The 25,020-nt window shown below is 38.9% G+C and overlaps 3 protein-coding genes and 1 long non-coding RNA gene across 6 annotated transcripts; 3 read left to right on the forward strand and 1 right to left on the reverse strand.

Annotated features, from left to right (window-relative positions):
• The first annotated feature begins 1,695 nt into the window (after nucleotides 1-1,695).
• On the forward strand, nucleotides 1,696-11,750 carry geko (olfaction protein geko). Its single transcript, XM_086906974.1, has 4 exons — nucleotides 1,696-2,312; nucleotides 2,880-3,544; nucleotides 4,814-4,946; nucleotides 10,937-11,750. The coding sequence occupies exons 2-4, from the start codon at nucleotides 3,319-3,321 to the stop codon at nucleotides 11,106-11,108; spliced, it is 531 nt and encodes a 176-aa protein (XP_086763100.1). The 5' UTR covers nucleotides 1,696-2,312; nucleotides 2,880-3,318; the 3' UTR covers nucleotides 11,109-11,750.
• On the reverse strand, nucleotides 8,356-14,377 carry LOC147657863 (uncharacterized). The gene is made up of 2 exons (XR_015291731.1): nucleotides 14,047-14,377; nucleotides 8,356-8,956 (listed from the first exon to the last, which is right to left on the reverse strand). It is a non-coding gene; the product is annotated as an uncharacterized LOC147657863 (long non-coding RNA).
• LOC100864178 (uncharacterized) lies at nucleotides 14,306-20,011 on the forward strand. 3 transcript variants are annotated; one of them, XM_003689514.4, is made up of 4 exons: nucleotides 14,306-14,723; nucleotides 15,179-15,374; nucleotides 16,440-16,641; nucleotides 19,419-20,011. In XM_003689514.4, the coding sequence occupies exons 2-4, from the start codon at nucleotides 15,188-15,190 to the stop codon at nucleotides 19,558-19,560; spliced, it is 531 nt and encodes a 176-aa protein (XP_003689562.1). In that variant the 5' UTR covers nucleotides 14,306-14,723; nucleotides 15,179-15,187; the 3' UTR covers nucleotides 19,561-20,011. The 3 variants fall into 3 exon arrangements, with proteins under 3 accessions (XP_003689562.1, XP_086763099.1, XP_086763098.1); XM_086906973.1 differs by having other exon boundaries at nucleotides 14,632-14,813; XM_086906972.1 differs by having other exon boundaries at nucleotides 14,637-14,799.
• Nucleotides 20,012-20,174: 163 nt separating this feature from the next.
• Nucleotides 20,175-24,504, forward strand: LOC105737231 (uncharacterized). The gene is made up of 6 exons (XM_012494499.2): nucleotides 20,175-20,591; nucleotides 20,654-20,792; nucleotides 21,326-21,579; nucleotides 21,667-21,908; nucleotides 22,007-22,293; nucleotides 22,363-24,504. Exons 1-6 carry the CDS (start codon nucleotides 20,416-20,418, stop codon nucleotides 22,441-22,443), a joined length of 1,179 nt encoding a protein of 392 aa, XP_012349953.2. The 5' UTR covers nucleotides 20,175-20,415; the 3' UTR covers nucleotides 22,444-24,504.
• Nucleotides 24,505-25,020: the final 516 nt, after the last annotated feature.

The following is a 25,020-nucleotide window of genomic DNA, read 5'->3' on the forward strand; positions in this document are numbered from 1 at the left end:
GTGGGTGCGATACGAGAATACGTGTTTGGATAGGTGAGGAGAATTAAAAAAAATAGAGCTTCATTTAGATGCACACCTCGTAGAAAAAAAGAGACACTCAAGGTAAACGAGTAATTGCACTCGATTAACCGGACCTAAAATATTCTATGAAAGTAAAACAGGTGTTATGTGTATGTGTATTAAGTGATTCTAATCTGATCTGGAAATGCTTGTGTCACTATCCTTGAAAAGACTGGTTACTATTGAAAAATCTGCTTTGTCTTAGGCACGTGAAATTGGAAAATACGTATTATATTAATTGTACAAAACAGAGAGTTTTTAATTAAATCGATTCGTAACTTCTTTAAAGATTGGACACCGTCATATTTAATTAATAATTTTCAATATTCATTTATTTTATTAGGCAAATTTATTACGCAAAGTTACAATGTGGACATTTCACAATGATGAGATCATGTTAATATTTTTATAAATTTTTCTCGCCTTTATACGAGAAGAGGGAATTCAAAAAGCGAAGAAAAGGAAGAAGAAAAAAGAAAAAATTAAAAAATATCGATGTAGAGAATATTTTGTAGAGATATTGAAAGATAAGATTTTTCTACGTGAAAGTGTAAGTGTAAGTATTTTTGTAATAATAAATAATTTTGAAATTAACTCTGTGTTTTTTAATTCCTTAAAATTTATCGTTAGACACTTAACTCCGTAATCAGAGTTTGAAGAATCGAAAGTGAATATCTTGTTACAGATACAACATGCCTGTATCGAATTGGAATTATTAAACACAATTGCGACGGGATGTTATAATTCGAGATGTTAATGAACAAAGACTGTTTGACAAATCAATCCATGTTCAATATCTTCGCGGGAATTTACAATCTTTCTCCGTGGAAAATAAGAAATATGATAAATATTTACGCGTTGCTTGATACGCAGAAAAGAAGAGTGAGAAAAGAGAGAGAGAGAGAGAGAGAGAGAGAGAGAGAGAGAGAATGATTAAGAAATGAAAAGAAAAAGTGTAGTCTCTTGTTATTTCATAAATATACGTATAATATTCTACTTTTAAAAATTAATTATAGATATAGAATTGCAAATAAGTAAAAAACTGCGAGTATTTCCTCATCTACGAGAAATATAAAGCTGCTAAAACTGCGTATAAATAGAATACATTAAAATTTTATATCAAGATGAAATAAATACGTTAAGTTTTTCATTCATTATTACATAAAATAAATACATAATATTTGTTGCATAATTAATAATAATAAATATACTCATACATTTGGTATATTTTTTAAAGTATTATAAAAGTGTGTAATAAACATGTTCAATCCAAACAAAAAAAAAAAAAATGACCAATACTTTCACGAACTTTGTAATATAAAAATATGAATAAATTCCTCGTAAATTCATAATTTATATTACAACGTTTTATTTCTTCGATCAATCGTCTTAATATTTCTTCACCGAATACTACTTGACTTGCCGTGTAATTAAAATCGATGCGAACGGAATGCGAATTTTTTGTTTTTTTTTTTGTTTTTTAGCTTAACTAGAAAAGAAAAAAAAAATTGAAAAATGGAAAAATAAAATCGATTTCGTATATATACCTGTTCAACGAGGGGAAAACTATGCTCGCGCATCCGAAACAAAGGATACTTCCTACGTGTTTGCCCCGATTGGCAAACAAACGAGCACAAGATCGGCCGATCCGATCGCTGCGGCCGGGTGTCCAACTTTCACTGACAACTCGTTAGCTCTACCGCCATGGTTTCGAATCATTCACAGTCATTGCGCGACGTCGGTAGACTGCGGTAGCGACGCTCAACACCTCCGTCGCTCGTCGTCAAACGCATTCTTTTCAATCCGCCGTACTTGACCCATTCGATCGTGTTACGGAATAATTATTTCCACTCGTCGCCCGACCCATTGTTTCTAATTAAAAAATTAGAAAGCTTCGTTATTATCGTTTCAGTTTCAGAGTGTCGAATGGTTTCACTTTTGGACGAGAATTTTATTGTAACTCGTTCAAGGATAACTGGAAATTGGATATTTTTAAAGTGTAATAAAGAGGATTTCGAAGGAATTTGAAAGGGACGGGAATTTGGAGGGATCTTTCTTTTTTTTTTCTTTTTTTTTTTTTTTTCGTGCGATACAGTTTTGAATCGGAGTTGTTGAGTATATTGCGACGATTCGAACGTATCGAAGAAAGTGGAAGTGAATAGAAAGCGAAAGTTCTTCTGTAACATCCTCCAGTTTGAAAGTCGACGATCTTTGGACACGGGCGTGCGGTGCATCGTCCATGTTTCTCACGAGTATGTATAATATCGTTTTTGTTAATTTGCATATATGCGCTGTAAAAAATCGGATTAAGGCGTTCCAATATGGCTGTTGCGTAACACGTACTTATGTTTCTCCTTTCGAATTCTTTAGAAGTCGAGCGTATGTTTATCATTCTCTATCATTCTATCGAGAAATATTCAAACGTGTAGAAAAATATTCTGCGTTCGTGTCTCGATCAATTATACAACAAATTTAGAAAGAAAAATTTCAATTACATTTCTCTAATTTTACAGTCAACAAACGTTTATTATTTTTTCACCCTAAAAACAAAAATTTATATATCAGACGTAAATTAATTATCACGCTTTTCGAAAGATCTTCAATTTCATAAAAAAAAATTACCCTTCCAATCCAAAAAATTTACCTGTTCTCCTACATACCATCGAATCCGAGTCATGCCTATTTAAGTTTCCTTCACAAATCTGCAATATCTCTTCTCAATTCTCAAAACTTTAACCCGAAACAAAATTTTCGCGCGCTCATCAAATCCAAATCTCCTTCGAAATTTTATTTTCCAAAACTTCATTTATCTTTTTCAGACACCATAATCGAACCCAAACCGATCGATCGCGTTTCACAAAACGGAATATCTCTACCTTTCAAGACGATCTCGAAACCTCGTTATCCTTTCGCCGCAAATAATTCGTTCGAACAATCGAATCCAAGCCTTTTCAAAGCATCATCCGCTTCGATCATAGCTCCAATAATAACACCCGATCACTTTCTCGATCGAGAACGCGCGATCGAATCGGGAATAATATAAAAACAAATGGTGGCGCCGTTTTAATCGGACGCAGTAGGTGTAGCGGCACGGGGAATAAAGTTCAATCGGCAGATCCAGTCCCCTCGGCTCGGTTCTTCCTCGATCCGGTCCCTGAATCGGCGGAGGCCGCAGTGAATCGAGGATCGTCGATCGGTGCGGACGCGTCGTTTCACCGCGGCGATACGAACGCCAAGGACGCGGAGTGAGCCGGAGGCATGGTCATGGACACCAGCACGGTGCGCCTGGTCATATTCCTCGGCATGTTCCTCATGCTGGCGGGCGATTACACTTATCTGATCACCGCGATTTTCGGCCGGTCAACCGGGCAGAATATCACCGAGCCGATCAAAAATCCCGAGGCAGGCCAGGCGAGGAGCAACGGGGATCCCGAGGAGAGGGTAGCCCTGTCCGTCACCAAGAAGATGGACGAGAAGGAGAACGGTAAGGAATAAATTGGCTGAGATCAGGTGTGCTCGTGTAACGTGTAACTCATTCGTGTAATTCTGATCGGAATATTACGAAGCGGGTGTCTCGATAGTGGAACGATTCTACGTTCGTGATTTCATTCGGTTGGAAAATATTTTGAATTTAGTTTAGAAGGCTGGATGAAGGAAATTTCTGATTTATGACTCGTTTTTGGTGCCAATTTCGAACGATGCGTTAAAAATATCTTTTTAATTAATAATAAATGATATAATATTTCCTAGATTCTAGACGAATAAGATCGATATATATATTTCTTCTCTCAAAATTGTTCATTAATCTGATGTTTTTTATACATTGTATAATTTTGTTAAATGCACGTGATATTTATCGCATCGTATACGTGATTCATCGAGACTTTCTTTTTTTCACGTGATAATTGACCAGAGATAATGTTTCTTCTCAATTATTCTTTTCTCCGTACAAGTCAATTGTTCGAGTTCGAGAAAGGATTTTTTTTAATCGTTTTCAACGGAACACGTGGTGTTTGCTTTTCTACATTTAACGAAGCACACTCGATAAAGTTTATTAAAGTGTCTACGAATTTTGCTGGTAAACATTCGTCCACTTAGCATATCCTTATTGGGTATCTTATGTCATATTTAAGCGAAGCGGAATTAATTATCGTGCTCGTGACAATAGGCTATTGAAAAATTCCCCGAGTCATTCGATTTGATTAATTATTTTTTAACTCATTAACGAGAGTAAATTAAAAGGAGAGGACCAAGCAAGTTCCATTTCTATTTCTAAGAATAATCGAATCATTCGATTATAAAATATATATTTTTGCCTATTTTTTTTTTCTTTTTCTATTTCTATTCCATAATTTACTATCTTTCGAATATCTCTGTAATTGCCAACAAATTTCTCCACGTGTAAAAGGATTTATTTAATTCTCGTTTTGCCACTTCGATGGTTTCTTTAATTAAATGAAACCGACGAGAAACTTATAATTTGATTCAATTGGGGGCAAATTAAGGTGAATATTCAAAGAGCGAACAGATTGAAGAGAAGAGATCTGTTATTTTTTAATTATTAAGTTGAAATATCTTCGTGCGCATCTCAAGAGTTTCTCTGAAAAGTAAAAGGATTATCCTTGATTCTTGACACGTTATAAGCGTCCGTTACGGGCTAGAGTGGAATTAGATTCTGGAACGTGCGATATCAGATATTCATTGGATCAATAAGAGGTTTACACGTGTTCTAATAATATGGATTAATTTGCAGCAATTTCACGGCGTGCAAGAATGATGACGACGATCAAGACTGCTTGTTTGCCCAAGCTGATATGCGAACTGACCTCGTCCGTCAATCAGGATCAGCTAAGCGAAATGGAAAGGTCCCTGTTAAATTTAATCAGGTAAACGATAAATTGTATTTATTTCTTTGTCCCTTTATGTGTTTGATAAGTTCAAGGGCTGAAAGAAAAGAAAAAACAGCAAGTAGTTAACGTTTCGAAACGGCGTTACATTTGACAATTTTCACAATTTTGACCGATTAATTTTCATTCGAATTGGTCGAGTTGTTAGCTTCCGTGGAATTTTTTTATCGTGTATTATTCATTCTTTCCATTCGTTCCATTGAATACAATGAAGTTACAAGTAGCATTCTGTAAGAAATATTTTAATTTTATTTCAATTTATAATACGATTGACACGATTTCCCAAATACTTTTTGAAAATTTCTTTTCATTTTTCATAAAACTGTTCAACCCGAACGATAAGATTATGATTTCCTCGATTCAAAAATTTCGAAAATTACTTTCCTCCTTTCCGGAAACGACCTATCCATCGGTGAATACTTGAAATTTTCTGGAATTCGTTCGTTTCGAAAAGTGTGCTTGCTTTAGTGAAAGATGTGAAACAGAATGCGAACAGGAAAATCAATAATCACACGTTGTATAAAATTATTTATTAATCGTTCGAAGGAATGATTTACGTTGAAATTTTATGGATGATCAAGCAATTTTGCGAAAAAGAAACTCTTACAACGACTCGTAGGGTGCTCGTATAACTTGTTTACTTTCCACTTTGCCACTTTCTCTTTCAACTTTCGATCGCCATCAAGAGTAACATAACAACCGTCTACTAGTCTCGCGCGAATCAATTCGCGGTTCGCAAAATTCTCGAAATGTCAATAGCATAACAGTTATCTCAGACTCGTGGTATCCCATCCTGAGATAATATAAACCATCAACTTTTTTATTCCTCGATGATGTCCCTTACTTAAGCGAAAAAAAAATTTTTAAATATTTTACACCCGAATCTTCGTCCAAAGAAGTACGATACTCGCACAAAGTCCTTTCCTTCTTTCCCCAAGGTCATTTCTTCCCCAATCGAAGCAAATTACTTTGATCTTTCTAAAAATTGTCAATTACCTTCGATTTAAAAAAAAAATAAAATCCCATTCAAAACCCAAAAACCTTCGTTAAATCTTTAATTATATTTAATTAAATTCGCAAGATCAAATTTCACGAGATGAAAAAGATCGCATCATAGATTAGATCGAAAGAGAGAAAGAGAGAGAGAGAAAAATAATCAGCCTAGTTTTCGAAACCAACCCAATCGGGAAACCCTCATTAAACCCTTCCCACGCTCAAAATCTCTCGCAACGTTCATAAACAACAATCCACGCTCTCCTCTCCCTCCCTCGAATTAAACGTCAGCTCGTCGGATTACCTTCCAATCTCCAGATTACACCGATGGAGCGACGCTCGCTTCGATCCTCGTCTCGAATATCGATCAACCGAGCGCGCTCCCGGAACAACAACAACAACAACAACAACAACTCCCTGTTGCAGCGAGAGAGGGGCCGAAGGGCAAACAAACGTCAGTTCGATATCTGGCTAAACAGATGCACGGCTGTGAACAGTCAGCCTCGATATCGCGCAACAAGCGCGAGAATCCGCGTGTCATCGAAAATTGGATGGCCGCGCGGCTAACTACTGGATGGAGGAGGGCCGCCATTTTCCCAATTTTCCTCGTCGCTTGTCGGCGAATCGTCGCGCCGATTCTCCGAACGGACGAAAATTGGATGATACGCGCGTATCTCCGCAATTTTCGTTTACGATCCGAAAGGCGAGCACGCGGCGCGTTATTTGGATAATGCGAGCCGTTTTGCCCGCTGATTAAAAGCAAAGTTATGTCGAACCGGTCAAATATTGACCCCGACAATGGCCACGGTTTCGGGCTTCGTCTCCAACTCCCTGTACACGCGGAAGCTTTCGTTTTTCTCGCCCGAAAAATACCTCGTTTCGGTGCAGCTTTCTACGTGATTTTGCTACCTTTTCTCTTCTTTTATTTGGTTCCTTTTTTTTTTTTTTTTTTTTGGACAATGGATTTCCACGAATCTCTTTCTTTTTAAAATTTTGTGGAATTATTATCGATCATGTTACGATTCTATTGCGAAGTATAAGATATATTTTCGAAATATTTCGATTAATTTTCTTTTTTTTTTTTTTTTTTGGTTCGAGCTTTGTTCGAAATTGGAACGAGGAAATGGACGTTTCTTGTTTCGAAGAATTTTCAATTAAAGGGAAAGTTTCTTCCTTCAAGTTGGCGCGATAAATTTCAAGAACAATTTGTCCGTTTTCTTCCTCGAATTTCGATTAAATCGATTATTCTTCGATATAAATTCTTCACGAATTTTAAATTGAAACTGGAATAAAAAAAATCAGATCTATTAGTTTTTCTCTCGGATTATTCATAAAGAAAGCGACGAAAGAAGTTAGGAAAGAAGTTGCTTCTATTTCCGGCCATTAAAGAGCGGACGGAGTCTCGAACGAGCGAAAGAGGTCGGAGTACAACAAGTGAAAGTTCCATCGCTCTTACGTAAGTTCCACTTCAAAAAGGGAACGACCTGTGTACGTACGTACATATATACAAACACGACCAAGATTATCTCGCTATAACGATCCATCACTTTCCTTTTCACGGCTTATTCAATCTTTCAACTTTCTACCACGGCTCTTCGAGTTGTGATCTCTCGATCTGAATTTCTTCTCTTGAATTTTTTCTCCCTCTCCCGGATGTGGATAATCACGTGGAGAATCAATCGATGATCTCGTGTCGTAATTCTCGATATAGGGAATATTTTAATGTATCTTCTTTTTCTTTCCCCCTTTTTTCTTTTTTTTTTTTTTTTTTTTTAGAGGAAAAAAGAAGGGGGGGATACAGAACGACAGCTCGGCTTTAACGGATTAATTCATTCCGTGGTTACCTGACTGCGATGCTTTATCCCGCGAAATTACACGTGGCGCTTCCACTCTTCCGCTCGAAGAAGTAAATTTCGCGTAGACCCGAGTTTAATTGACAGCAATTAAGCTTTGAATCCCGCCTTCCTTTCCCTTCCTTTCGATTAATTAACCATTTGATCTTGTGCAATTTTTTGCAGAACGGTTGGTGAAAATACGTATTACTTTTACAAATTAAAATTTGATAAAATTCGCAAAAATATCAGTTGTTGAGATAATTCGTTCAATTATTAACATGGTCGACAGAGGAACAGAATTTTCAAAATACTGCCAATACTGTAAGATTTTCTCCGAATCTTCCCTCTTTACAAATCAAAATCAATGAGAAATAGCAAATTTTCCTCCTCCCCTCTATTCTCTCCCATTTCCTTCTCAACGAAGCGTTAAATTAAAATGTCCTCGAACGCGGAAGAAAAAGAAAAGGAGAAAAAAAAAAGAAGAAAACGGAGAAAGTGGAAACCGAGGAACGGAGGAATGATGGATCGTGGTTAACGTCCCGAAAGCGACTCGCTTTATATTTACTTTTATGCGTGCGTAAACGCCGTTTCCGCGGCGAGGCCGATTTTTATTGGATCGCTCCAGGTTGGAACCGATCAAGATGGAAAAGCTAAGAAGCCGTTTCGCGTATATCCTCGTTATGCTCGCCTCGAGGGCCAGGGATCGTAAAAGGCCAAACAGGGAGATTTCCCTTTTGCGGACGCGAGACGTCTTCCTCGTGCGAGCGATGCGTGACGAAACTGCTTCTTGCAAAACGCTCTCCTCATCCAATCTTCTTCCTTTTCTTCTTCGAGATCGAGAGAGTTTCTTTATTTCCTCTGACGAGTATTTTTCCTTTTTTTCAGTCTGTGGATACGATCGTCGATCGTTGTTCCTTCTCGAGATCCTTTCCGAGTCAATTTATCGACGGGTGATGATTTTTAAAACGAACGAGCGTATAATTGAATCTGCGATTTTAATTTTAAATTTTGTTAGAGGCGATGCAAATTTTTTTTCTTTTGGTTTTTATAGGTGGATGTTTTCCCTTTTCGATGATTTTATGGATAATCGGTTATTGTTGTCGTTTCCTCTCTCGAAATTTTGAATATGCAAGTTTTCAAGTGATCTGTTTCCATTGATTTCTGAAAGGAACGGATGTAATTGGATTTTAATTTTAAATTTTTTTTTTTTTTTTTTTGGAGACATGATGCAAATTTTTTTTCAAAAGTAGATGACGAAACGGCGGACCTTTTTCAATGATTGTAGTCGTGAACATCGTCGGTTGTTGTATTTCTTTTTGTAATTCTTTTTGTAATTTCTTTTCTTCACGAATGAATAGTCGAATGATCTGTTTGGATGATTTTTAAAGCGAACAATGATTTTAATTTTAAATTTTGTAAATTAGGATGACGAGGATGTTTTTCCCTTTCATTGATTTCATTGATTAACGTCTTGTAGATTGTTCTTTTTTTTTTTTTTTTTCAATTCATTTATGAATTATCGGCGATGATTTTTAAAATCATGGAGAATATAAATGGATTACGATTTAATCTAGCTGGAATTTTAAAATTTAGTTAGAAAGAAAGCAAACGTCTCTGTTTCTGTAACACGTAAACAGAATGGCGAGGAAAAAAGGATGAAGCGTTGCAAAAAATTAATTAATGTAAATTATGAGTATATTAATTATATCTTGTAACGTTTCAAAGTCACGAGTGAAAATATCGAAATTTCTCGGGAGAATAAAAATTCCATCGAAATGCCATAAATTCAGCCGAGGCCGAATCGAATTCCAAAGTGAAATAAAATGGAGCGGATCGAAAGTTAAAATTATAGCGGCGGGTGGGCGAGCGTGATTAGCCGGAAGTGGCTATTTTTCTTCATCCAACGCCTCTTTCGCAGTCCAGAGCTGAGAAAGGCTTGGGCCGGGTTGGAAGGATTTTCAGTCGATTTCGATCCGAGCGTAAACCGGATTTACAGACGGTCGTCGATATCGAAAGTAAAAGGCGACTCGCCTTGTGCCTGTTCTTATGTGCCTCGTGCCTCGACCAGTTTATCATGGTCAATGATTGCGAAAGTGGAGTTCGATTTCGTGCATGCCGCTGCCATTGGCGTCCACGCCTGTTCATTATTCTTTATTCACCGTTTCGAAACGTGGTTTTCGCGACTGTGGCTCCGCTGTTGCGAAACACCTTCTCGAATGTGACACCTGTTTCGTATTATTCGCGCTGAGTTGTGCACAAAAGCGCAGGTAAATCGATGATTTATCCGAATGTCGATCGAATGAACGAATAATTCTTGAGTAACTGTATTATTTTTTCTTATTTTCTTATTTTTTCTTTTTTTTTTTTTTTTGCAATCACGTATCGTTGGATGGCTCCGATATTTTTAGAAAATTTATAACGGATGGATTTCACTGTACGTAGAATGAGAAATTTCTATAAGATATTCATCAGAGCATTAATGAAAATATTACTGTAATACTATTTTTTATAATACGAAAAAAAAGAGAAACTGTAGAAAATTAGAAAACAAATTTTCTTTATCGATGTAAGGTACGTGTAACGATCCGTCTAATAATTCGATCGATTAGTATTCTTTTTTTTTCAATCACGTGAAGAAATTTGTCCTTACGCGTTATATTTGCATTTCTTAATTTTTGTTCAGACGTCTGTCAATTTTATCGCCACTATCGTTGATAAATTGAACGTATCTATCTGAGTACGTCTTTGATGATCATTTAACAATCCAACCTCGTCATCTTGCGTGCAAAATGAAACGAAGCCATCGCGATTAACTACAATTATTATTAGGTTTATTCGATCAACATTATAAGATCATTATAAAAGCTGTTTTACGTTCTAAGAACAAACTTACCCGGCTGAGTTTTAATAAATTTACAGGGAAGTTTCAACTCGTTATTCGAAGTTCGTTTTTTTCTTCTTCAGATACTCTGAAAATTTGAGAAGAGTGGCTGACTTTAATTTGCAAGAATTAAAAGTTCACCTTTCAACTCGAAATGGAAATTCGATAATGAATGTTTCATTAATTTTGCGCCTCATCGGCGCGAAACAATATTTTGATTAAGCGGGAGGAAGATGAATATTTCATGGAAACTTTTTCAGGGACACGAGCTTGAGCACGCTGGCGGAAGTGCCCTCGAGATACCACTTCGCGGCGCATATGGGTCAACTGATATCCGGCGTGGAAGGTCAAGGATGCCATAATTTCTACCCCACCTGTCCCCTGCCTGGATCCAGCGTTCTCAACATGATGAAGAAGATTCGATTGCGCTGACGCGACGGAATCCCGTCGAAATGAAAGACAGACAGACAGAGAGAGAGAGAGAGAGAGAGAGAGAGAGAAAGGGAAAAATACGACGACTCAAGCTGTGATATCGCAGACGATTCCTCTTCTAAATTTTCTGCAACTCGAAATCTCGAATGGACTATTGGATGAATTGGTTAATTTTAAAGGGAAATTTTGAAAGAAAAGAATATCCCTGATGTTATTTTAAGTGATAACATTTTTGAAATTATCTTCAGCATGATTAAAGAAACTCGCGCGTAGATTAAGCTATATATTTATAAGGAATGATTTTTATCAAATTATTCAACAGTACTCCGATGTGTACTCCAATGATCATTGGATTATATGGCGTTTTATCGATGTAACATAGCTTTAGATTAAGAAAAGTATGTATGTATGATAATCTATATCAATAATAGTTAATCTTTGCTTTGTGAATCTCGCGTATAATCGAGAGGAAAGAAGAAAAAAAAAATCTGATAATAATTATTTATTTCTTTCGCCGCTAATACTCTCGATATAACTTTTACGATATGAACGATTACGTTTTAACGCAATGTACACAAAGTGTAGGATTGTAATGAAATATCGTATGTCATTGATGCAAATAAAAATTCTTTCACACGTGAACCTTAACGTCTCTTCGAAGATTCTTCGTCTCGCGCTTTCCCTCTTTATACACTCTTCGAATGTTTAACGATCATTTCAAAGATTATTCGAAAGACTTTTTTTCAAAATTTTCGAAGCTCGTCGAATCGAACAGCGCCATTTCTACTCGAAAAATGCCGACATCCGAGCATATATTTGCTTGATTATACGAGTTATTTTCCACGTTTTCGAGAGAGCAATGCAATCCATTTGCACCGTGATTTTACGCAATATTTAGAGTGGCAAAAGCGGTGGCTAATGGCTCTTTACCAGGGGAATTCGTTCCTTATAATTATTTCTTTGGCGCGCATCACCGAAAAGCCAAAGTTTCTAATTTGTTCCACGCCAATTTATGTTCTTTCTCGTTGCTCGTTATCGTCTCCCGTTTAATCCCTCTCGCGATGCTTTTTCCCGGAATTAAGAGAAATAAGTACTCGAGTGTTGTTATCGATCGTCGTCCTGGACTTTACAGCTTCTTTAGAATTACATGGAAATTTATCGAACCTTAAAAACTTTTCTTTTTATCTTTTTATAAACAATTGCATCTAAGTAAAATGTGTATCTCGTGATTGATATTCGTTTCAGTACCATTACGATACTTCGAATATCGTATCTTTTTTTTTAATCTTGCAAAATAATTAGTTTTAATGATCCGTTATTAAACGATTTAAACCAGCAATGATTTAGCCTTTATTCAAAATGCACGAACATTGACGGATAAAAAGAAAGTATTGGAAAATAATTCCTGAATTATTACGCATTTATCTCCAAAAATTTTCTCCAAAAGATTCCACGAAACTGTATTCTCGCCGCTATTCTTTTAAAAAATAAAAGTTCGAAGGAGGGAGGGGAAAAGCAATTCTTACGGCGGTGATTCCGCGTGAAAACAATCCGAACAATTTACAGGGGCGTCGGAAGCGGCGAAAAGTTATTGTAATAATCTCCGGCGCCTTTATCGGCTTAAGCGGAACGCCAGCCGAGCTTCCTCCGCGTAACGATCGCGATGAGGATCGTGCCAAAAACGAGGGCGACCAGTTACGATCCGTGGCTCGTTCAGCAAAAATGATCGGAGGCGTTTTCGTTTATCGCGCCAACTCGCAAGAAATCGTGGATCCCCCGCTGCGTTCCGCACGAAACAACGTCGCGACGCCTCGCCACGATCCACGACCGCGTTTGGAACGAGTTCCCCGCGGATTTGTTTCAAACTTTGGAAAGGAAGAGAAAATTTTTTTCGAAAAGTAATCGATTGTGAAAGTAAATGCTAGAATTAATGACGAGATTACAAGAAATACCGGAAAGCTTTAGTCCGATTAATGGCCAAAAATTAAAAATATTAGAAATTTTGAAAATTGATTTTATATGTAATTATTAAAAATAATTTTCGAAAAATTAATTTATCGCTTTTGGAACGAGTTTCTTGCGGATTTGTTTGTCTTTTAAACTTTGGGAAGGAAAAGAAAATTTTTTTCGAAAAGTAATCGATTGTGAAAGTAAATGTTAGAAGCAATGGAGAGATTACAGGAAATTTTGAAAGCTTTGCCCGATTAATGGCCAAAAATATTAGAAATTTTGAAATTTTATATATGTTGAAAACAATATTATATTAGAGATAACGATGAATTAATGAAACTGCTCGTAAAATTTCTTATCTCCAATTACATCTTCATACTTTCCATTATATAACTGGAAATCTAACCATCATGGTGAACGCAGGAAATCGATCATTGGTCTCTGAGGCCAGGTAAAAGTGCATCGACGACACGCATTCGCGGTGACGTGAACGAGGACAGATAGGAAAACAACGTTTCATTGAGCAACGATTCGTTTAAGCGTAATCGGTATCGCTCTCCAAGAAATGCAACGCAAGAAATCGATTATATTCTTACGGAGTAGCCGCTACGTGATCGCGCTTAACCGTTCACTGACACCATTTTCATCTACTATTACGAGATAATGCTTCAAAAAACATCGCTGCTTCAACTTAATCGATCCTCTCCATTTTTAGATTTATCCTCTATATAAAAATTTCTTTTAAAAAAAGAACAATCTCGTTCGTAAGTATACTCTCAATGCTATTACAAGTATTTCAAAACTGATAAAATCTTACATTTCTATTACACACACATATATATATATATAATATAATTAAAATTGTCAAATCTCCTCTCTCTCTCTCTCTCTCTCTCTCTCTCTCTCTCTCTCTCTCTCTCTCTTTATATATACATATATCTTTAAAGATTCCGTAAATCTTACGTTCTCGCTAAATTTATATAGCTACCTTCTTTCACTTTCACTTTCTTCCTCGAATTCGTACACTTATCGATACACCAGCCTCCGATATACCAGCCGACTTTCAATGAAAAACTTTTAACTCTCACTCTCACACCCTTCACCTTTCCTCGAATCGAAGATATAAATCCATCGACGGACGAGTCTTTCCTTTCTTTCTTTCTTTCTTTTTTTTTTTTTTTTTTTTTTTCAAATATTCGTTTCTCGAAGCGAACTCGAAATGCCACGTTTCCGCTCGACGGTCTCGCGGCCACTCCCAAAGCCCGCCGGTTTAACTCGCCTCGTTTAACCCCATCACCACACGGGACCTTTCGATTTCCTTCGAGGCATTCGACGAACGAACTTTCCATCCGTGGAAAGCGACCGAGAGTTGGAACGACTGGAAATAGTGGCGACGACCTTGGCGAGGGTCGAATCCTGGTGGAAGAGGATCGCGTGCGGTTCCTGGTGGCGCACTAAATGTCGCAATCGGTCGCGGCCGATCGTTCGAACGCCGCTCGTCGAAGGAAGGGGTCGAACACTTTCTCTCGCACGCGGCGAACCAGCGTCGAACGAGGCCTACGAGCCGACGAGAGGAACACTCGGTCACGAGTTTTTACCAAAGGAACAACCAGTCACGTTTCCGTCACTGTGCTCCTCTGCCGATCGATCGTCGCGTGAATACAGGTCTCGAAATCGTTTCGGATTCCTTTCAATGAATAGTTGAGTGCGGTTTAGGGCTTCATTGAGACATTTTGAACCGGTGATTTTCCAAGTGTTTGTATCGAGTCGATTTCGATCTCTGAATTTTTTTCGATTCGATACGTTTGGCATTTTGAATTTTTTCAATAGAATTTGTGTGTGTTGGATAATATGCACGTTCGAATTGATTTTTATATCTCCTTTGAATTATGCGTATCGAATTTCTGCGACCAAGTATGTATTGGATCTCGTTAGAATAGATGGAATTATTCTTTGATGCATACTAATTATAGAATTTTTCTGTACCTTCGAGATAAATATATCGTCCTTTCATTACAGCAATTGTGCCAAGGATTTCTCGTCGAAACGTATTAAATCGTTTACTCTCTAAGTAAACGAAGAATCGGCGAATAATTAACTTAACTGATTTGTCGTTATAGCGTTCCAAGATGCGAGTGACGCGAGCTTCTTCCATTCTTGGCTGTTGGTTGTTGGCAGTGACGTTGGTGGACGCCGCACCGAGCCCAGAGGAACCATTGTTCAATCTTCCCGTACAACTGATCGGTTTCCCGGTGATCATAGCCACTGTGAGGCTCACCAACTTCGTGAAGAAACTCGCCTATTCATTGAACCCAGGTATGGGATCGCCGCTAAAAACGAAAATAATTCAATCATAAAACATGTTCCAAACGAACGAGAAATCGTCGATCGATATCATACCACTCACAATTATCCTGCAATTAAATCGGTTTCGTCCAATTAAACTTTAAACAATCGAGAAATCTGTACTCGTTCTCGCGGCCAAGTTCAACGCTCTTCGCATTGATCGATCGCAATTGCGGAAAGAGGCTGAACTTCATCGTGCAGGTAATCCATCCGGCTCGTAGTATCGAAGCGTGAATCGAATGGACGAGCGGCGAGAAAGCGAAAGTGTTCCACTTGTTGCGACTTCTCTGTTAGGAATAAACGCGCGTGATGGTCGTTGTTCTTCCTGGAACGTTACCTTTTGACGAGACTGCTTCTAATTAAAGCATGACTCTCTGAACGTGGAAAAATTTCTCCTTTCGATCTGTTCGGAAGATAATACAAATTACAATATCACTTTTGGCAATGGAATTAAAATTTCTCGAGACGAAGCTGGATACTTGAAACTTGTCATTGGATAATTATAATTTTGAATTGGTTTAATCGAATAAAATCGATAAGAGTTTGTTCCATTCGGATAAAGAGATTTCGATAATTCGACAGGACGGGGAATTTAGCTGTCCGAAATTTGACGAGCAATGGCAGGGGAACAAGCGACCGCGGATGGATACGTCAATATTCGTTAAAGTGAACGTTGAGGAGGTCAGATTGGTCATTAGTCCAATAAGGGTAGTTATTTAACGATTTTTTGAACGATGGAAACGAGGATCGTCGCTTGGATTGATGACAATAACTCGTCCACGTGTTTGACAGTTTGTATTTGGAACCTGCATAGTGCATTAGCTCGATTCGACAGCGATGATTCGTGAAAATGACGATCGAAGAAAAAATAAAGGATTAAAAATAAAATTTTGTAAAGTAAGCGAGGATGAAGGAATAAGAAATTAATTCGTATGGATCAACGAAGATAATTAAAAAAAAAAAAAAACGAAATGTTATTTTATCGATTGCGAAACAATTTTGATATTTATCCTCGTATTTGCCTTTCGCTTTCAGAAACTTACGTCAGCCGAGTGAGACGAGATCTTCCTCTGGTCCACGACGAAGAGATCCTCAATGTCGACCAAGTGGAGAAGAAATTGGTATCGGAATTGGGCAACAACGTGTGCGTTTACGAGAGAATTTGCGCGAAATACGCTACCCGAACTCTGCAGAAACGAAGCAGGGAACGTGTTTTGGATTGGGACATCGTTTTCAGGTACCTTTCTTTTTTTTATTCAATCCAACAATTAAATGAAATTGATTTAAACCATTTAGATATTTATTTATTGCGTGGAACTCTATCGATAACTATTACACCATATCACTTAAGCCATTCCAATTTTTGCACAAATTATATACGCGTACGTACATGCGTACCGCTCTATTTCTCAAACCTGCCATCAAGCAATACTCCTTTTATTTTCCTTCTCTATATCCTCTACATAAGAATCAAATTTCGCCGCAAAATCTAACCCACTTTCTACGTCTACTATCTACGCTACTTTACAGTACTACTGATTTCCCTTGCGACCCAATTTTTTCTCTCCCTTCCAACTTCAACTTCGCCTCACGTGCAAGCTGAAACTACGAAACAAAGGTTGAGAAAGAAACGAATCGATCTCAACGCACGTTACGCACACACACACTCTCTCATTCACCATCGACATCGTAAGTTCCTGGACTCGATCGACTCGACGTACGCACTTTGCATCCTCTTAATATTATAAAACGTCGTCATCTTTCTTCATCGCCAATCATCGTTTGCATCGTATTTGTTATCCACTGTGATCGGTTTTATATATATCTCCACTCTACATGCACGAAGAACGATCTTTTTCTCGAATGACGATCGATCGTTGCACAGCCAGCCGTTCGATGATGGATGAGATGAAATAAGGGCGATCGATAATGAGATCATCTCGATTCCACGTAGTCGCTTGCGTAACCACGACCCCGAAGTTCACGGTTAAAAGGTATGGAGGAGACTGGTTTTCCACCTTTGTTTCGCTCGATCGAGTCGCGGATAGGGAGCTTAATAACGGGCTCGTTAATGCATCGTGGAAAATTACTGGCCCATTTGCTCGGCCAACTGTGAAACTGTGTCCCCTGTCACTTGCTCGTCTTCTTCTTCTTCTGATCTTTTTTTCTTCTTTTTTTTTTTTCGTTCTCTACACGACGTGACGATGATGTCAATCGTGGAACAAAGTGTAGGCTTTTTTCTCGTTGCGTTTTTTCCACGTGTTTTTTCTCGATGTAATCTATTTTAATAACTTTTGATCTCTAGATTTAAGGAAAATAAGGTATAAAAGGTATAGAATTGTTTATATTTTGTTGAAAAGTATTAAATATTTATTCGACTTTGGAAAAATTATGAAATTGTTTCTTTTTGTATAATTTTGAAGAATTATGTAATTAAAATTAAATAAATGTTAGAGATACGATTGAGATGAGAAAAACTTTGCAAAGGTCGTATCTTTTTGACACGCTTTTTCCTTATTCCTATTACCGAAATATTTTCACTTCGTTACGCAATTTTATAGGAATAGAAATTTTTTAATAAATAATTGCGAATCACGCGAAAATTCGTTAATATTCTAAGCTCGAACAGGTGACGAAACTTATGCAAATATTGAGAAAAGCCTCGAAATCGAATTGAATCACACTTTCCATCTACTACATGTATATCGAGAAGATTCGGATTCATTTCTAGAAATTGAAATGAAAATCTTTCATTAAATCTCCATGTAAAATATAACATTTTATACCAATAATTAAACAAAATTCATAGCAAAATTTATAAATTATCCAACGTATCGTCAATTTGATTCCCTAGCTCGATAACAGCTCATCAAACCACGAATAATCAACTTCAAAGCGATTTTGCATCTCTCCTTACTGCGTGCTATCCCCCTCCACTCCCTCTTCCATCGATTCCTCTAGTCGTAACTTCCTTCTTGACAAACATTCACTTGCTCGTAAAACGTCGAAATGTAAAATCAAAGAGGTCGAAGAGGTCTCGCGAAACAATCCTCTCTCGTCGACAGAAACGTTTTCCCGATAATTGTTGTCGAGGACAAATGTTGTCGTCCAAGAAGAGCAAGCAGAGAGCTAATAGAAATCCGTGGCTACCGATTCTTGCCACGAGGTTGCACTAAATTCAGTTGTAAGTAAGACCGCCACCGGCAGATAGCCCTTAATGGCGGTCTCCACGAGCGACCTAATGCATCCTGATAACTCTGCCCCACCCCCACCGTCTGTTCACCGTGCCTCCATTCGAATCTGAGCGGCTTATCTGCCGATTCGACGGTGCCGAGATGGCCAGCGCGTGTCGTCGAAATCGGTTAATCGCTTCTGTCACCTGTGTGCGGACGAGACATGGAAAGGGAGGATGTATCGAGGATCGAGAAAAGCTGGTGGAGAAAGGTTTTCGAGAGAAAGGTTAACGGAGCGTGCATGAGGGATCCTCGGGTAGTCCTTCGCAGGAATCGTCTGAGGAATGGAGGTTTAAGGGCGATCAGTTTGGGAAGAGAAGAAATTGGAAATTTGTGGATATTTTGAGGAAAATGATGGAACGATTAACGATTACCGAAACCATTATTTTCTTAGAAAATTGAATACACGTGACAAGAGTTCGTCAATTTGAGTTTCTCTTCTTCCCCCCAAACTCCAAGATTTGTCTAAAGTGAAAAATGACGGAAGAGCATTTGATCGAAAAAAAAAAAAAAAAAAAGGAAAGGGAAACGGTAGTTGGACAGTTGCGAAGTAGATTACACAAATGAGACTTAAAACGAGATCATAAATTCCTAAGTTTAATCTCCCCATAAACACCAACGATCCAAGGATATACCCATCGTTCCACCAGCAAAAGAAAAAAAGATCTAGTTACTTTGCAACTCCATACGCGATATTTATATATTTAGCTGGGGGGAGTCGTAATCGCTTTCAACAATCGGGTTCATTAGATGGTAACGTGTGGTATTCGTCGTTTTACAGCGAGTACAAATCATCGCCGATCCCGATGAAGGAGAATTATTTATTGAGCGTGTTCCTGGGCGACATCATAGGCAGCCCGCGACTCTGTCACCAGTTGGCGAAACGAGGAAGAGGCTGCGACGAGGCCACGCTCTCGGATTAACTGTAAAACACCGTACACGCCATTTGCGAGCACCGGTTGTAAATAATCGTGTTTCCGTTTGAAATTCGCCGTTTCCTCGCGGCCGAGAGTTGAAGCGAAGGATAGATGGAGAAAGGCTGGCGATGATCAGAGCGTTATAATTAATTGTTTATCGTCCGACGATTGTCGTTTCTCCAACACGATTTATTCGTTAATCTGTACTTTATTGTTACGGTGAAATTTAAATGGAGTGGAATGTGAACGTGCGAGGCATAGTTCTAACAATTCAAACGAAACGTTCATTTAATAACGAATCTTAAGTTTTCAACGAATCGAATAATAATGCAACTTTTCTTCTGAAATTTTTCTAGAAAATTTGTTAGAGCTTCCTTAAACGTCACGGCTTAGTTGTGCTAGTTGATTATTGAATTAATAAAATAATTTGAAAAAAGAGAGAGAAAAAAAAACAAGACACGCGAGATTTATCTTCTTTCTTTGTCCGGAATGAAGCGTGGAATGCGAGCATCCTCGAGCGCGCGCGAAAAACGGTCACGCGAAGTGAGAGTAGCCCACGATGACGTTTCTTTCTACCTACGCCCGTGTACGACGGAGGAACGAGGTTTCGAAGAAAGTTTCAGTTGCCGTGGAACTGTGACACGATCATCCGCGAAGCGAAACACCGGTGTATTTTACCGACGAAGCAGCGACTTGCTTCCAAACAAATTACAATTTTTTTATTCCACCTTTTTTTTTTTTTTTACCAAATCCCACGATTTGGTAATCGTGAAAATTCGAGGTTAAACTCGAGATGGATTTTAAAGATTTTCTAAATTAAGAATATCGGATAGAAAAATTGGGGACAAGAATTTTTGAAAGATGTACGCGGTGAAAAGTGAGTACGGGTTCGCGTACGGGTCTATTTTTATCCTCCTTCTTGTTTGTTGCGAAACCGTTGGCGAGGATCGAAGAAGGATTCGTCGTGAAACGGACGGATCTGTTTACTGCGACTTTGACGAAGCGCGAAACAATCACAGTGCGTCCGATTTATTGCGGTAAGTATTTGAAATTACGATAAATGAGAAGGAAGCGTGAGGAAGCATCGTTGGTCGCGTAGGTGTATCGACGAATTGGCGGTCGATCTCGTGGTTGGTGGAGAAAGCGCGAGTGCGACGAATGGTGAACGGAATGGATCCACGGGCAGACAGATCTCCTTCGTCGACGTTCTCTCGAATATTTTCAACACACCTGCTACGGTACGTTTTACGCCATTAATTGAATTTCTTGCCCCGTTATAAAGACTCTTTAATCTCGAATTTGAATAATATCTCGAGTGCAAAATTGCCGTGAGAATTGTTTTATTCGAGAATCGAAAGATAAATGATACAACGATCGCGCGTCGAATCGTAAAAGACATCACGCGAGTTTATTAGCCGGTTACGTTCTTAAATTGTTAATAAATTATTCCCACGGAAATTTAATATCCAACGCGTGCAGGCAATGGATCCTCCAATTACCACTCGTAAACAATCTAACGTATTACCAATTATAATTTTTTACGAAAGATGTATGAAATACTACCGATTACTACCCACCAACAATCGATATTCCAGAGAAATCCAAATTTTCGCCTGAACCATCGCGTTGAAGAAATAAATTCCTTCGTTTAACGTTCATGGCAATGTTCACGCTATTACCAAAAAAAAAAAAAAAAAAGAAAGAAGAAAAGAGAGGATTGACCGATAAAAAAATCTGCATCGGAAAATCCCGCAAACTTTTCTGCTTGCAGTCGCATCAGAGCGGCTCTCTTCCGGCTTACTCGACTTCCGGCAATCAGCAATTGAATTATCCGAGCGGAACGACCGTTCTTTCCGCGGGATTTCAGCTGAATTTCCTCGCTCAAGCTCTGTCCACGATATCCCGCCACGACGACTACAAGTGCGTGGCAAGGATACTGTGCGAGATGGCGAGTGGAAAACTTCCTGGACGATCGTTAGGCGAGCAGGGATCCTTCGAGTTCCTCGGACGAAACGTGTTCACCGAGTACGTGTTTCCTCGGTTCAATCTCTCTCCTTCTTTTGGAGGGAAAGCGAACGGGGATGATCGATCCTGCTTTTTTTTTCTTTTCAGCTGGCTGGCCAAAATCGACGTCGGTGGCACGTCTCCATTGTTGAACTTTGGAACAGCTATGATCCTTGGATACAGCAATCGAGGAAGTTCCGAGCCGTGCTACCAAGCGTTCCCAAAGTGTCCGAGGGACATGCACGGGTTGGTTCATTACTTGAATAATTACAACGGAGGATTCTTCAGGCTCTTCAACAGGATTCGAGGCGGAAAATATAGGAATGGAATCGTCGTTGGTAAGAAGAGAGGTAGGTTGGTAAGAGGAGGAAAATTGTAAAATAAAAAGTGCAAGTAGATGGAAGTTTGGAAAACATGATTTAACTTACGTTTCGTATCGTTTCTACAGTCGACGATTATTCGAAGATCGACGCGAAGGAGAGGATAGTAGGCGGGGACTCGAGGAAGTACATTCCGATCGAAAGTGCGGGACCGCAAGAGGCGCCGATCCGGAATACGGTTCAGTTCCCGGCTATGAGCTATCAAGAATACTTGAGAAAGAAGGGATTTCCACGATACGATAAAGTAAGCAGCGGAGCGATGCTCGAAAGAGATCCGTGGAATAGCGTGGAAAACGACGCGGCGAAATCCGAATGGAACATTTGGCGGAAAGATAAGATCGCATTCTTTGCCGAGGTAATTTTTAAACAAAACTGCGCGCGAGAAACGCATGGACAGTTGAGATATTAATTGCACGTATTTCAGGGAAATCGCGACAGAGGATTATCCCGGGTCCGATTCCCCTCCGATTTTCCACTTACGCGTCGCCGTAATTCCGCTTGTTGAACGTTCAAAGCCCAAGCCCAAGACCAATAAATACCTCGTTAAACGTGATTCGAATAAAATATTATCTTCGTGAAAATTGGAAAGACGCATCGAGCCTTAAACGATAATTGTCCGACGATCCAACATCGAATTTCAATTTGCCAACGGATAAAGGAGGAGCGTGTATCGAACGGTGCGCAAATTCATTGTGGATTACCGCGCATCCCAAGAATCTTCGCTCGATGGGAAGGCACGGTATGGTGTACACAGGTTTCCGACCAGCGTCGTTTATTTCGTCACCGAATGCCCCCATAGGTATATTTTCTATCCACCTGTACGGGAGTTGCTCATAACAGGAAGTCGTGAGCCGACGGTGAACGCCGATGTTTACTGGCGCAGACCGCCATTTGTGGAAACAGCATGGGGCGCCGTTAGGCCAACTTGTCCAATGAATCTGCGCGCCGCTTGTACCAGCCGCTTTATGTCTCAGTTACGCGCCTCGATAAATTGTATTTTATCTCGTCTCGATTTCCTGCCTCCATGCCACTCCGTGTACTCGCGTATTATACGCTGTGATTCCTTCTTCTTTTTTCCACGGAGAATGGAAGATCGGATACGGTGTCAAGCAACGTACACGTAACAGGATGTACAACAGCAACACGAAGATTTTTTAATAATAGGAGGGATATTGTTACGATGTCGATGATACCTTCATTACAATATCTTTATTCGCGATCGACTACGATCGTTCGAAGGATAAATTATTTCTGGGATCTCTAAAAAAAGGGAAATATCGAGTTTTTATAAGTAAGAAGGAGTAAATATTTCGGTAGCAATAAAGATGGGTGGAGGTGTAAACGGATCGCGAATGTATTCCCCCCCAAAAGAGTCGTTTCCACACGTTAAACACACGTTTTCCACAAGAGTCGTTCACTTTCACGCGTATCTTTCATTGCACCCTTTTCACGTTTCGCGTACACCTGCGATTACCCCCCCTATACGAGAGGAACGCGATAATTTTCGCGATACGAGATAGGAGACAGGTAACAATCAATGGCCACGGTATATTTATCATCGGATCGTGGAGCGCGAGGAAGAATTAAATTATGCAACGCGGCATAATAACGCCCGTTATAGCACGTGTCATAGTCCACACCCCTTTTGCCAACAAGGGTGAAGGGTGTTATCGTACGCTCCGCTAGAAAAAAAAATATATATATAATCTAAATGGCATTTTCGCGTTAATCACATCCCTCGATTGTCTCTCTAACCGATCTTAACCGATTTTTATCCCTATCACATTTTCAAAATTTTGACAAATCCTTCCTCTTTCCATCTAATTCTGTGTGTGTCAAAGTCGCAATCGAGACTTCTAAAACACTCGTTTTTCCCAAACGCATGCATAAACCGAGATTCTCTTCGCTTCGTTTCTCTTTTTTTTCACGCGATCCGTTTCGAGGAAGGAGAGGAAGAGAGGGACGACGTGTAATTATTTTATCCTTTCCAGCGTGTAATTCGAGGCGGTGCTCGCGGCGATCGAGATCGCCGTTGCCCGGAGGGCCGTGTGCCTTGGACAAGGCCAAATAGGGGGGGTTGCAACTGACAGCGAAAGACAATTAGCCTTCTGATACATCCGATGTCGCAAGCCCCGAAACGGAGGCGGAGGCGCGACCGAAACGAGGGGGAGGGCGTGTCTGCGATTGTTGCCGGCAATCGAAAACACGGCTCTTCCCGCACGGCTTTTCGAGCCGTCGCGTAATTGAAACGCGGTGATTTTTGTATCGCCGTTTCTATAAGGGAGGGAGTGGAGAAGGCTTTGCGGGAGATTTAATTTGCGGGGGATTGGGGATGATCGGGGGACGGTTTCTTCGATTTGTTCAAGGCGTGATGGAATTAACTTTCGCTTTCGAGAAGGATTTTCCTTTTGTTTTGTTTGTGAAGGTATATTGCATTGTAAAGGTAGAATTTATATATATATGAATTAAAAACAGATTTTTAAACGTTTCATTTTTGTAATTGTGTTCATAAAGATGATTTATTGAATGATTTATTGAGATTAAAAATTCCTTCGTATGAAAGTAATTTAGAATTGAGAGAAAATCGTGTTCCTTGAAGCTTCTTTTTCTTTTAGCTCGATATTTTGATCAGTTGTAACGACTCAAAGTATTTAAGATTATGAATATACGTTCGATTTGGCGATCTGCATTTTTTGAAAATGCGTGTGTTACTTATCTTGTGCACTTTGAAATGGGCGAGCGAAAGCGAAAGAAGAAAAGGGAGGAGATATTAAATCATTATAAAATTAAGATATTAAATTTTGAAAAGTAAGATTACACGCCTCTAACGTTCATTCCTTAATTGAAAGAATTATATTCGGAATTTTAAATTTTTTCTAATTTTAATCAAGTTTTAGATCAAGTTTTATCTTATATCAGCATAATATGAAAATATTGCTTACAACGATCTTATTGATAACGTATAGATCTTTAACAATCGTTCTTTAACAATTAATAAAAACGAATTTTAAAAATTCCACGCAATTTGTAAAGAAACATTTCCTCTAGCAAAAATTCCCATTCTCTACTTACCACTTACAAA

Source organism: Apis florea, unplaced genomic scaffold (genome assembly GCF_048593485.1).
Source record: "Apis florea isolate Af1SG1 unplaced genomic scaffold, ASM4859348v1 contig_2495_pilon, whole genome shotgun sequence".
NCBI lineage: Eukaryota > Metazoa > Arthropoda > Insecta > Hymenoptera > Apidae > Apis > Apis florea.